Below are 12,456 nucleotides of genomic sequence, written 5' to 3'. Positions count from 1 at the left end.
GTATTTAAGGCAGAGATTGATAGGTTCATGATTGGACATGGCATCAAAGGTTACAGGGAGAAAACCAGGTAATGGGATTGAGGAGGAGAAAAGAAAAAGGATCAGCCATGATTGAATGGCAGAGCTAATTCTGCTCCTATGGTCTTATGGTATGGTGGTAGTCAAACATATTAGAGGCTTTGAAGAGATGTTTAGGTATGCACATAAATATGAGGAAGATGGAGAGATGTAGATATTGTGTAGGTAGGAGGGATTGTTTGAGGGTTTTTTGATTTCCTTTTTAACTGGTTCTGCACAACACTGTAGGCCAAAAGATCTGTTCCTGTGCTGTACTGTTCCAAGTTCTAATCTGGAATATAGAACATAGAAGACAGGCCTGTTGTGGTCAAATATAGATTTTTTTTTTGCACCACTCAAAGGATTTGGGCCTCCAGCTATGGGGTTGCTTGCTTTTCAGCATCCAGGTGAGAGGGGTCCGAACTGTCACGCTCTACCGGTGGTGGCGCAGTTGTAGTTGACTGAAGATTTCAATTGGACTGAGGGGTTTGGACTATATACATGTCTTGTGTTTTTACTAATATTGTGGCTGTGTATGTGAGGACTGGGCCTCTAAGCCCACAGTATCACCTTGTGAGTGTCAGGCATTGGGGCAGGTCGACAGATGATCTTGGTGGGCTGGGAGATCTGGACTATACACATACATATTTTGTGTTGTGTTTTCACTAATATTTTATCTGTGGCTGTATTTGTGAGAACTGGGCCTCCAAAGTTGCAGTATCACCTGGTGGGTGTTGGGCATGGCAGGTTGCCAGATATTGGTGTGCTGGGGGATCTGGGCTATATACATGCAGATTGTGTCATTGTCATATACTAATATTCTATATAGCTTTGTTGACTTACATTGTGAAGATTGGGTATCAAGCATTGCAGGGGTGTTGGGACTTTTTTTATTCCACGAATATGTTCTTGTTTGTGACTGTTAATAATGTAGTTTAGCACCTTGGTCCCATAGTGACACTGTTTTGTTTGGCTGTATTCGTGTATGGTTGAATGATAATTAAACTTGAATTGATACAGAATAAGAACAGGTCTTGGCCCACAATGTCTGCTGAGCATGATGCCAAGTTTAACTATTCCCTTCTGCCTGTACATGTCCCATATCCCTCCCATCCCTGCACATTCCTACCCCAAACATTCCTCTTTTCTCCACCTTCCCATCAGAGAAAATACAAAAGCTTCAGAGTAACATACTACCAGCTGCAAGGACAGCTTCTAACCTGCTGTTATGAGATTATTGAATGGACCTCTTTGATAAAATAGATTTCAACCTCACAATCTACCTCAGAATAGCCTTGTACATGGCTATGAATGGTTCCAAGTTTAACCATTCTTCTTTGGCTTTTTGACATAAGCTTTTAATTTTTTTAATCTAAGGACTTGTATTCTATAGGATTTAGGTGTGACATGGACATCAAAAGAAGAATAGGGATGGCAAAGGACACCTTTACGAGAATGAAGAGTATACTGACCAATACTAAACTAGGCATGACAACCCACCTCAGTACTGAAATGTTACGTTTATCCATTTATGTTATATGGCTCAGAATTTTGGACAATATCTAGTAACATGAGGAAAAGAATTGAAGCAGCAGAGATATGGTTTTTGAGGAGGATGCAAAGAATATCATGGATGAAATGAATATCCAATGAGGATGTCATGAACGGAGCAAGCACAAAGAAATAGTGAGATCATGAAAAGGCAATGTAACTTCATTGGACATGTGATTAGGAAAGAGGAGTTGGAATGCATGGTAATGGAAAGATTGAAGGACAAAGGAAGAGAAAGGCAAAGACAAATGATGATGGAGACAGCAGCCAGAGAACTGGAAATGAATACCAGTGAATTGATCCACTTGACCTGAAACGTGAGTGTGTGGGCCATGGCAGTCAAAGCTCAAACTGGGCATGACATGTGATGATGATAGCTTTGTACATTATTGTCTGTCCATGTCTATTCTCTCTGTAACTAACATTATAATCTACATCTTGGGTTATTGCTTTTCCCTTTTATTACCTTGATATACTTTGTTAGGGCATAGTCTGGAGTTGTGGTATGTACCAAATATTAATTACAACTGCAACTAGTTTACAATCCTGACTATGGATTGTAGACTGAGTTTTAAAATGCAGCTCAGAACAATGGTCTTCCTGGAGCTACATACTGGGCTTGATTACAACCCAGGAAACACCTATTAACCTGAGATATCTGCATATGCATGAATGTAGTTCAAAGACAGTGATTAACATTCATTTTTGGTGTCTAGAGTGCTGAGGTGTTTGAAAATTATATGTAATTCAAAGGAAGCATTGTGGATAGATCATAACTGTAGAATTGTCCTGGCTTTGATCTTTAGTCTATAAAAATATCATGTAATATTGGGTCAGGACCCTAAGAACGTCTGCTTGTTGTGCTGAATAAAGACTTCTATATCCATCAATGCCAGTGTCACTTGGTGACTTTGTTCAGTCACAACATACTGAGGTAATAAATGATCTGTATGGATGGTATTTAGAAACAATGTACCTCAGCATATGTGACAATCAACCAATTTGTTCATGTACTTATTTAAAAGTTTCTTGAATATCACAGACCTGTGTCCCTCCACGACCACCCCTGGCAACCTGATCCAGGCACCCACCTTTCTGTTTTTAAAAAAAAAAACAAACCAACAACTTGCCCTGCACAGCTTCATTAATCTTCTCTCACCTTAAAATAATGCTCTAGCATTTCTACACTAGGGAAAATATTCTGCATCTTTATCTATGCCTTACTGAAATTTATAAAATTCAATCAGGTCTCACTTCATCCTCCAACATGTCATTTTGTATGGGGAAGAGTGAATGACCTGCTTACCTGGTGTTCTTAGTTAGAATTATGCAGGAAGACACAGCTAATCCAATGAGAATTAAGAAGTGGCCTTAAGACTAGTCTGTCAGTCACTGATAAACCAAATGGTAGTTGAGAAAGATAGGACTCGTGCTACTGAGCTTGCTATGTCTCCTTTCATCTTTTGGCAAATGATCCTATTAACAGAAATATTCTGAAAGTAGGGTTTGTGGAACCAATGAGACAGAGCTGATTGTTTTCCCAAGGTTAATGCATTGTCTGGAACAACCTGGATATCTGACCCAACAGAACTTGATGGATAATTTTCATCCCTGCATTTACAAAACCTCCAGGGTTTATAGAATGACTAAGAACCTTTGAGTTTTGCTTCCTTTCAAACTTTAAATGATTACTTATTACCACCCCCCCCATCAAAGATCTTAATACAGTGATGTGGAAGCCAAGATTCTGTTTCACAGCTAAGAACATATTCATTATCTCCCAAAAACAGCTGCAACTGGTACTGAATGAAACAAATATTCACATCAAGCAACTGTTAGAAAGTGAATAATTTTGGAAAGCAACTTTGTAACACAATAATCACTCCTTTTTGGAAATAAAGACCTAAGTAAATTGTGGTCTTGAAACTGCTCTACCTGAAAGTGTGCTAAAATGGTGCTGCACAAGGGCCCAATTTTTATCGAAGGTTGTGGATACCTAATGGATTTCCAATGTACAAAACATATGAGTATAACTGGTTGAAAATCTTGCCCTTGTGCACGTTGCCTTCAGTAACTTTATAGACCCTGCAATCTGTACAAAGCTCCACCTCTTGAAATGTCAGCTGTCAACAGGACTTCTTCAGTGCTTCAACCTGACTGAAAAGTGGTGGCTCTAGCTGTGATGTTTCATTGGGGGGTTGGGGGTGTGTGTTGCTACTTGTCAGGAAATATGAGATGCAAGAAGCTTGGATGTCTTCAAGAGGGAACTGGATAAATTTATGGCAAGGAAAATATTGTTAAACAACAGAGATCCTGGTGGGTGGAATCTGAGTTGCTTAGGTAGTGTGCTGGCCCAGATATGAGGGGCTGAATGGCCTCCTATTGTCTTGTAACTATTTTATGATTCCATTAAAAATACCCTGATGGACTTTCAAAATATTACAACACAACTGAAGCTTTAGTTAAACCCAGGGGCAAGAAACACCTCAGTATTTCAGTCACCCAATATCTGATCAGAGAACTAACCTTTTTCAAAAATCTCCTTCAGCACACCTCGTTTAATCAGCTCCTCCCTGCTCTGACGAGTGGAGATCTTCCTTTCCAAAGCTGCAAACAAAACAGTTTGTTTAGATGCAGAGGTCTAAAAATATTTACACATCAATCCAAATAATGTTAACAACAACTTGAATGGTTTTGCCCACTTCTTGGTATTTTAATATCATCCAGAAATTCAGGAAAGAGCATAGATCTGAAACCTTAAGAGTTTCTCTAACTCCTAAACCGTGGTGCATTTCAAGTCATAAACACATCAGCCCAACCAGTACTTTCAGTAAGATGGCAGCACGTTTGGTTGTAGTGGCTTCTATGGGGTCAACAAAAGATGCTACTGTTGTATTTAAATACATCTCTAATGATCACAAGATCCTGCTATACATTAAGCATTTAAAGTACCGCAGGTTTACACCATCAGTGAGTTGCTCGTTGGCAGAGAAAATGAAGGAGCTGCGCTAGGTGCTGCTTCCTGAGTTGATGGAGACTTAAAGTCAATTACCAAGTGGCCAACTTGGCCACTTTTATTGTGATCACCAGGAAAGAGGTATCAAAACCAGTGCACTCCACTGAGAGCATGAGGCACATCATAGTCATACTTTATTGATCCCAGAGGCAATTGGTTTTTGTTACAGTTGGACCATAAATAATAGTAATAGAACCATAAATAGTTGAATAGTAATATGTCAATTATGCCAGTAAATTATGAAATAAGTCCAGGACCAGCCTATCGGCTCAGGGTGTCTGACCCTCCAAGGGAGGAGTTGTAAAGTTTGATGGCCACAGGCAGGAATGACTTCCTATGACGCTCAGTGCTGCACCTCAGAGGAATGAGTCTCTGGCTGAATGTACTCCTGTGCCCACCCAGTACATTATAGAAACATAGAAAATAGGTGCAGGAGTAGGCCATTCGGCCCTTCGAGCCTGCACCGCCATTTATTATGATCATGGCTGATCATCCAACTCAGAACCCAGCCTTCCCTCCATACCCCCTGACCCCTGTAGCCACAAGGGCCATATCTAACTTCCTTTTAAACATAGCTAATGAACTGGCCTCAACAGTTTGCTGTGGCAGAGAATTCCACAGATTCACCACTCTCTGTGTGAAGAAGTTTTTCCTAACCTCGGTCCTAAAAGGCTTCCCCTCTATCCTCAAACTGTGACCCCTCGTTCTAGACCTCCCCAACATCGGGAACAATCTTCCTGCATCTAGCCTGTCCAATCCCTTTAGGATCTTATACGTTTCAATCAGATCCCCCCTCAATCTTCTAAATTCCAACGAGTACAAGCCCAGTTCATCCAGTCTTTCTTCGTATGAAAGACCTGCCATCCCAGGAATCAATCTGGTGAACCTTCTTTGTACTCCCTCTATGGCAAAGATGTCTTTCCTCAGATTAGGGGACCAAAACTGCACACAATACTCCAGGTGTGGTCTCACCAAGGCCTTGTACAACTGCAGTAGTACCTCCCTGCTCCTGTACTCGAATCCTCTCGCTATAAATGCCAGCATACCGTTCGCCTTTTTCACCGCCTGCTGTACCTGCATGCCCACTTTCAATGACTGGTGTATAATGACACCCAGGTCTCGTTGCACCTCCCCTTTTCCTAATCGGCCACCATTCAGATAATAATCTGTTTTCCTATTTTTGCCACCAAAGTGGATAACTTCACATTTATCCACATTAAATTGCATCTGCCATGAGTTTGCCCACTCACCCAACCTATCCAAGTCACCCTGCATCCTCTTAGCATCCTCCTCACTGCTAACACTGCCACCCAGCTTCGTGTCATCCGCAAACTTGGAGATGCTGCATTTAATTCCCTCATCCAAGTCATTAATATATATTGTAAACAACTGGGGTCCCAGCACTGAGCCTTGCGGTACCCCACTAGTCACCGCCTGCCATTCTGAAAAGGTCCCGTTTATTCCCACTCTTTGCTTCCTGTCTGCTAACCAATTCTCCACCCACACCAATACCTTACCCCCAATACCGTGTGCTTTAAGTTTGCACACTAATCTCCTATGTGGGACCTTGTCAAAAGCCTTTTGAAAATCCAAATATACCACATCCACTGGTTCTCCCCTATCCACTCTACTAGTTACATCCTCAAAAAATTCTATGAGATTCGTCAGACATGATTTTCCTTTCACAAATCCATGCTGACTTTGTCCGATCATTTCACCGCTTTCCAAATGTGCTGTTATCACATCCTTGATAACTGACTCCAGCAGTTTCCCCACCACCGACGTTAGGCTAACCGGCCTATAATTCCCCGGTTTCTCTCTCCCTCCTTTTTTAAAAAGTGGGGTTACATTAGCCACCCTCCAATCCTCAGGAACTAGTCCAGAATCTAACGAGTTTTGAAAAATTATCACTAATGCATCCACTATTTCTTGGGCCACGAGACATTGACCAAGATGGCATGCAACTTAGACAGCATCCTCTTTTCAGACACCACCGTGAGAGAGTCCAGTTCCATCCCCACAACATCACTGGCCTTACGAATCAGTTTGTTGATTCTGTTGGTGTCTGCTACCCTCAGCCTGCTGCCCCAGCACACAACAGCAAACATAGCACTGGCCACCACAGACTCGTAGAACATCCTCAGCATCGTCTGGCAGATGTTAAAGGACCTCAGTCTCCTCAGGAAATAGAGATGGCTCTGACCCTTCTTGTAGACAGCCTCAGTGTTCTTTGACCAGTCCAGTTTATTGTCAATTCATATCCCCAGGTATTTGTAATCCTTCACCATGTCCACACTGACCCCCTGGATGGAAACAGGGGTTACCGGTACCTTAGCTCTCCTCAGGTCTACCACCAGCTCCTTAGTCTTTTTCACATTAAGCTGCAGATAATTCTGCTCAAACCATGTGAGAAAGTTTCCTACCATAGCCCTGTACTCAACCTCATCTCCCTTGCTGATGCATCCAACTGTGGCAGAGTCATCCAAAAACTTCTGAAGATGACAAGACTCTGCAATAGTTGAAGTCCGAGGTGTAAATGGTGAAGAGAAAGGGAGACAAGACAGTCCCCTGTGGATCCCCAGTGCTGCTGATCACTCTGTTGGACACACAGTGCTGCAAGCACGTGTACTGTGGTCTGCCAGTCAGGTAATCAAGAATCCACGACACCGGGGAGCATCCACCTGCATCGCTGTTAGCTTCTCCCCCAGCAGAGCAGGGCGGATGGTGTTGAATGCACTGGAGAAGTCAAAAAACATGACCCTCACAGTGCTCGCCGGCTTGTCTAGGTGGGCGTAGACATGGTTCAGCAGGAAGATGATGGCATCCTCAACTCCTAGTTGGGGCTGGTAGGCGAACTGGAGGGGATCTAAGTGTAGCCTGACCATAGGCCAGAGTAGCTCCAGAACAAGTCACTCCAGGGTCTTCATGATGTGGGAGGTCAATGGCACCGGTCTGTAGTCATTGAGGCCACTGGGGCGTGGCGTCTTCGGCACAGGGACCCTCCAGAGCCTTAGGCTCATGTTGAATACATGGCGAAGTACTCAACATAGCTGAGGGGCACAGGCTGTGAGCACTCTGATACTGACACCATCCAGTCCTGCAGTCTTGCTTGGATTGAGACATTTCAGCTGTCTTCTCACCTGTTCAACTGTGAAGCCCACTGTGGTGGTTTTGTGTGGGGGAGGGGTATAGTCATGAGAGCAGGGTGGTGGACTGTGAGGAGGGGTAGGAGAGGAGAGTAGAATATGTGTTGGTTGAGGGCCAAGTTGGTGCTGCCCTCTCAGTGTTTGCTCGGCAGAAGACAAGCTCTGTTGTGGTCAAGTGCAGATTTAGGTGACACTTAATAGATTCAGGGCTTCAAGCCTCAGGGTTGCCTGCTTACAGCTGCTGGTAGAGAAGTGCCTGAGCTGGTGCCACCTACCCTCCCATGTTCGCTCAGCAGAAGGTAAGCTCTATAGGTGTTGAACAGAGCTTTCAATGGACTGAAGGGTCATGGAGCATACGAATCTTGGACCTCCAGAAAGTGCCCACAGCAGGGTGATTGATAAGTTCGTGGCCTAAGGTAGAAGGAGATGAGTTATACAGCTCTTGTTACATGCTTGTACAGTTCAACTCTGAGTGGTTATGCAGAAAGTTTGAAGTTAATAACTCATCTCCTTCTACCTTAGGCCACAGACTTATCAATCACCCCTGATGAGTTATTAACAAGTCTGTGGCCTAAGGTAGAAGGAGATGAGTTATTAACTTCAAACTTTCTGCATAACCACTCAGAGTTGAACTGTACAAGCATGTAACAAGAGCTGTATAACTCATCTCCTTCTACCTTAGGCCACGAACTTATCAATCACCCTGCTGTGGGCACTTTCTGGAGGTCCAAGATCCGTATGCTCCATGACCGCTGGGCTAAGTGTGTAAATGTAGGAGGGAACTATGTTGAAAAATAAATGTGCTTGGTTTTCTAGAATTGACTCCTTCTACCTTAGCCTACGAACTTATCAATCACCCCTTGTATATAGATTAGATTGAACTTTATTGTCATTATACCAAGTACAGACACAAAGCCAATGAAATGCAGTTAGCACCTGACCAGAAATGCAAAGAAGTGTTATTTACAAAATAACTGCGAATAAAAAGTAAGTGCTACAGCACACAAATATAACAGTACTGAGACAGTACAGCATGGGTGCAATACTACTTAGTGCTGTGATGTGAGGTTCAGCAGGGTCACAGCCTCAGGGAAGAAGCTCTTCCTGTGCCTGCTGGTGCAGGAGCGGAGGCTCCTGTAGTGCCTACCGGATGGGAGGAGAATAAAAAGTCCATGGTTAGGGTGAGATGATTCCTTGATGATGCTTTTTGCCCTGCCCAGGCAGCATTTATGGTAGATGTTCTCAATGGTGGGCAATCGGGTACCGATAATCTGCTGGGCAGTTTTCACCACCCACTGAAGTGCTTTGTGGTCTGATACGGGACAATTGCCATACCACACTGAGATGCAGTTGGTGAGTATGCTCTCAATGGTACAGCAGTAAAAGTCTGTCAGTATCCTGGGACAGAGGTGAGCTTTCTTGATGCTCTGCAGGAAATAAAGGCACTGTTGTGTCTTTTTGATCAGGATGGAGGAGTTCAGGGACCAGGTGAGATCCTCGGAAACATGGACACCAAAGAATTTGAAGCTTGATACATGCTCCACTACAGCTCTGTTGATGTAGATGGGGACGCGAATGTGTTTCCTAGAATGCCTGAAGTCCATAACGACTTCCTTGGTCTTCTGGGTGTTGAGGGCCGGATTGTTGTTGGCACACCACGTGGCCAGGTGACAGACCTTGTCCCTGTAGGCCGTCTCATATTTTGCATGGTGGCATTTTATTTGCATTCTATACGTGCTTGTGTGTGCGGGGCCTGGGCCCTGAGGCCACGGTGTTGCCTGAGAGGGGCACCAGAGCTGGTATGCTCCATAAGGGGTGGTGTGGCACAGTGTCCTGGCTGGAGTCAGTGCTGATCCCCCAGTGTTTGCTTGGTAGAAGACAAGATCTATTTTAGTCGACTGTAGATTGATGGTGCGAGTTTGGACTCTTATTGCATGATGATGCTACCATTTGTGCTTGCTATCTTGTGTGTGCTTTGTGCTGTGTGTGATTGTTGGTACTGTGTTTTGCACCTTGACCCTAGAGTAACAGTTTCCTTTGGCTGTATTCATAGGTATTCATGTGTGGTTGAATGACAATTAAAGTTGAATTGAATTAAACTAAAATGCTCATCTAAGTTGGTCCTATTTGCATACCCTTTTTCTTCTACCCCTGTGAGCTGAACTGCCCAGTAAACCCCTTCTGCCGGTCAAGATGGTACCAGCAAACAATGACTCCTCAGGCAACATCTTCCAGATAGCCAAACTCTTCAATTGCTTCACTTTCTCTACATCTTTTGCTTGTTCTTTTTGTTATTATGTTACGGAAACTGTTGGAGCCAATGACATGCAGTTTGAAATTCAATGGAGTGATCTAGTGCTCTGCTGTGTTGGGGGAGCTGCCTTGTGGAGAAGATCAGAGGTGGGGACTCTAAAAGGACCAAGAACATGAGCTGACTCATGGAAAAGACCAGCGATGGGGCCCCGGATGACAGACGAAGCGTTGAGGAAGATTGAAGCTTGGAGGTGAATGTGGAGGGGGTAAACGGAGTCCACGGGGGTGATGATGGTTCAGTAGCTGGGTCGCTGGTATTCAGATCCAGTACAACATTTGGTCTTCACAGAAAGACTGAGTTCATGTGGCCATTCTCCTCAAATGCTGATGAGATGGTTTTGATATTCTGAGATTTATGATTATTGGTCTGTACTTTATATTGGTCTTTCTCAGTTTTTCAGTGTTTTCTCTCTTGTGGCTGATTTGTGGGTGGGTGATATGTTAGTTTTTGTGTATGAGAGAGGGTGTCAGGAGCTTTGATGTGATTGTCACTACTTTTCTGTGAGTGAGGGGTTTGGGGATCTGATGCCACTGTTGCTGTGTTTTTTTTCTTTGGGGAGGGGGTTTGGGTATTTGATGCTATTGTCGCTGCTCTTTTCTCAGCAAGGGAGGGTTTCAGGGTTTGCAAGTTTTGCTTTTCCTTTCTTGTGCAGGGTGGGGTTGAAGTCTTTTCTTTCAACAACTCCCATGGTTTTTCTGTATTTCATGGCTATCTAGAGAAGACGAATATCAGAGTTGTATTGTACAATAAAATGAACCTAGCCTAACCAAGGGACAATTCACAATGACCAATTAACCTACAAAATGGACTGAGGGTTGAAACTGAAGCACCAAGAATAAACCCATGCAGTCATGAGAACATACAAGTTCCTTACAGAGAGTGGCATATTGTACCTACCTCACTCGCTTCATCTGGCATAGTAGTTTCTATTTTTGTTTCAGATTTCTAAAGTGTTGTATTTTACTTTGAGAAATTGGAACCCTGACCTGTTGGTGGGAATTCTGTCCTAATGCTTTGTTTCTCTGACACAAAAATCACCCTGCTGCCTCACAGTGCCAGTGACCCAAGTTTGATCCCGATGTCAGGTGCTACTAGGTGGTGTTTGAACATTCTCCTGTGATTGTGCGAGTTTGCCCCAGGGGCTCTGATTTTCTCCCTATCCCAAAGACAGGGAAATTAGTAGGATAATCATCCACTGAAAAATGAACTTAATATATAGATGAGTAGTGGAATCTGGGGGAAGTTCATCAGAATATGGGCAGAATAAAAAATAAATGTTTTTTTTATTGTCACTGGTACTGAGATACAGAATTTCAAAATATAAATACATCAAGGTGGTACAAAGGGGAAAAGCAGTATGTGAATGCAGCATACAGTCACAGCAAAAGTGCAGTGCAGATAGACAATAAGATGCAGGGGCAATGACAAGATAGATTGTGAGATCGAAAGTTCATTTTCATTATACAAGAGTCTTAAAACGTTTTAACAGGACAGAAGCTACCCTTATGGGTGGTGGTGTGAGTCTTAGATACTGTACATGGGGTTTATGACCAAAGGAAATATGGCTGGAGTTGCAAGGGTGTTTATCAGGTGCATCAAAAATCAAACTTGCAAAAATAGTGGGGGGAAAAAAACTGCCAATATTTGCAAAAAGATATCTACCAGAAGACACAATAATAGCTCAGTCCAGGCAACCCCATCTCTCCTTCACTGAGGGCAAAGTACCTGTTTCATTAGGCACCAGCACAGACCATCTTTAATGACCCACAAAGTTAATTTAAGACTACACAGGAATTAGAATATGTTGCATCCCACAATATAGTTACAATCATAGTGCAAAATAAACAGTAGTATCTACATTAAAAACAGTATATAAACAACATAGACACACAGCATAGAGATAACATGTACACATCCCCATTACTAAAGAAATGGAATACTCTACCGTGTATGGTGGGAAAGGCACCATAAAGCCTACCCTACTGAATTAGCTCGGTTTAGGACCCTTTATGAGAATATACCAGGGAAGACATTGAAGTGCCTACACTCAGTGCAGTGAAAGCAGTACGACAAGTCACTGTTTGTGTGCGAGTGAATGTGCATGTGTAAGGAGTACGTTTACTGAGTGCTCTCTGTCAGTGAGTTTTTATGATTTTGTATCTTCTGTCCGATGGGATTGAGGAGAGAATGGCCAAAATGGGAGGGGTCTTTGATTATGCTGGCTGCTTTGGCAAGGCAATGGGAAGTGCAGATATTCACCTACAGGCTAAGGGCAATTAACAGGTAACTTATTTACTGACCCACACACCTTTGGGATATGCGGTGAAGCCTGAGCACCCAGAAGAAACCCACGTGAGCATAGAGAGAGCATG

General features: G+C 43.3%; 1 protein-coding gene across 4 annotated transcripts in view; it reads right to left on the bottom strand.

Moving 5' to 3' along the window:
* The window catches only part of LOC134358060 (phosphatase and actin regulator 1-like), a 416,919-nt gene that overhangs the window by 86,672 nt on the left and 317,791 nt on the right, over positions 1-12,456 (bottom strand). For all 4 annotated transcript variants that reach the window (XM_063069967.1, XM_063069968.1, XM_063069969.1 and 1 more), the window contains one exon: positions 4,135-4,215. In XM_063069967.1, coding sequence (XP_062926037.1) covers positions 4,135-4,215 — 81 coding nt within the window. The remainder of the gene's footprint in view (positions 1-4,134; positions 4,216-12,456) is intronic.

The sequence above is a fragment of the Mobula hypostoma genome, chromosome 17, assembly GCF_963921235.1.
Source record: "Mobula hypostoma chromosome 17, sMobHyp1.1, whole genome shotgun sequence".
In the NCBI taxonomy this organism is placed as follows: Eukaryota; Metazoa; Chordata; class Chondrichthyes; order Myliobatiformes; family Myliobatidae; genus Mobula; species Mobula hypostoma.
The sequence above is the reverse complement of the archived record's forward strand: the minus strand, read 5'-3'. Positions and strand labels throughout refer to the sequence as shown.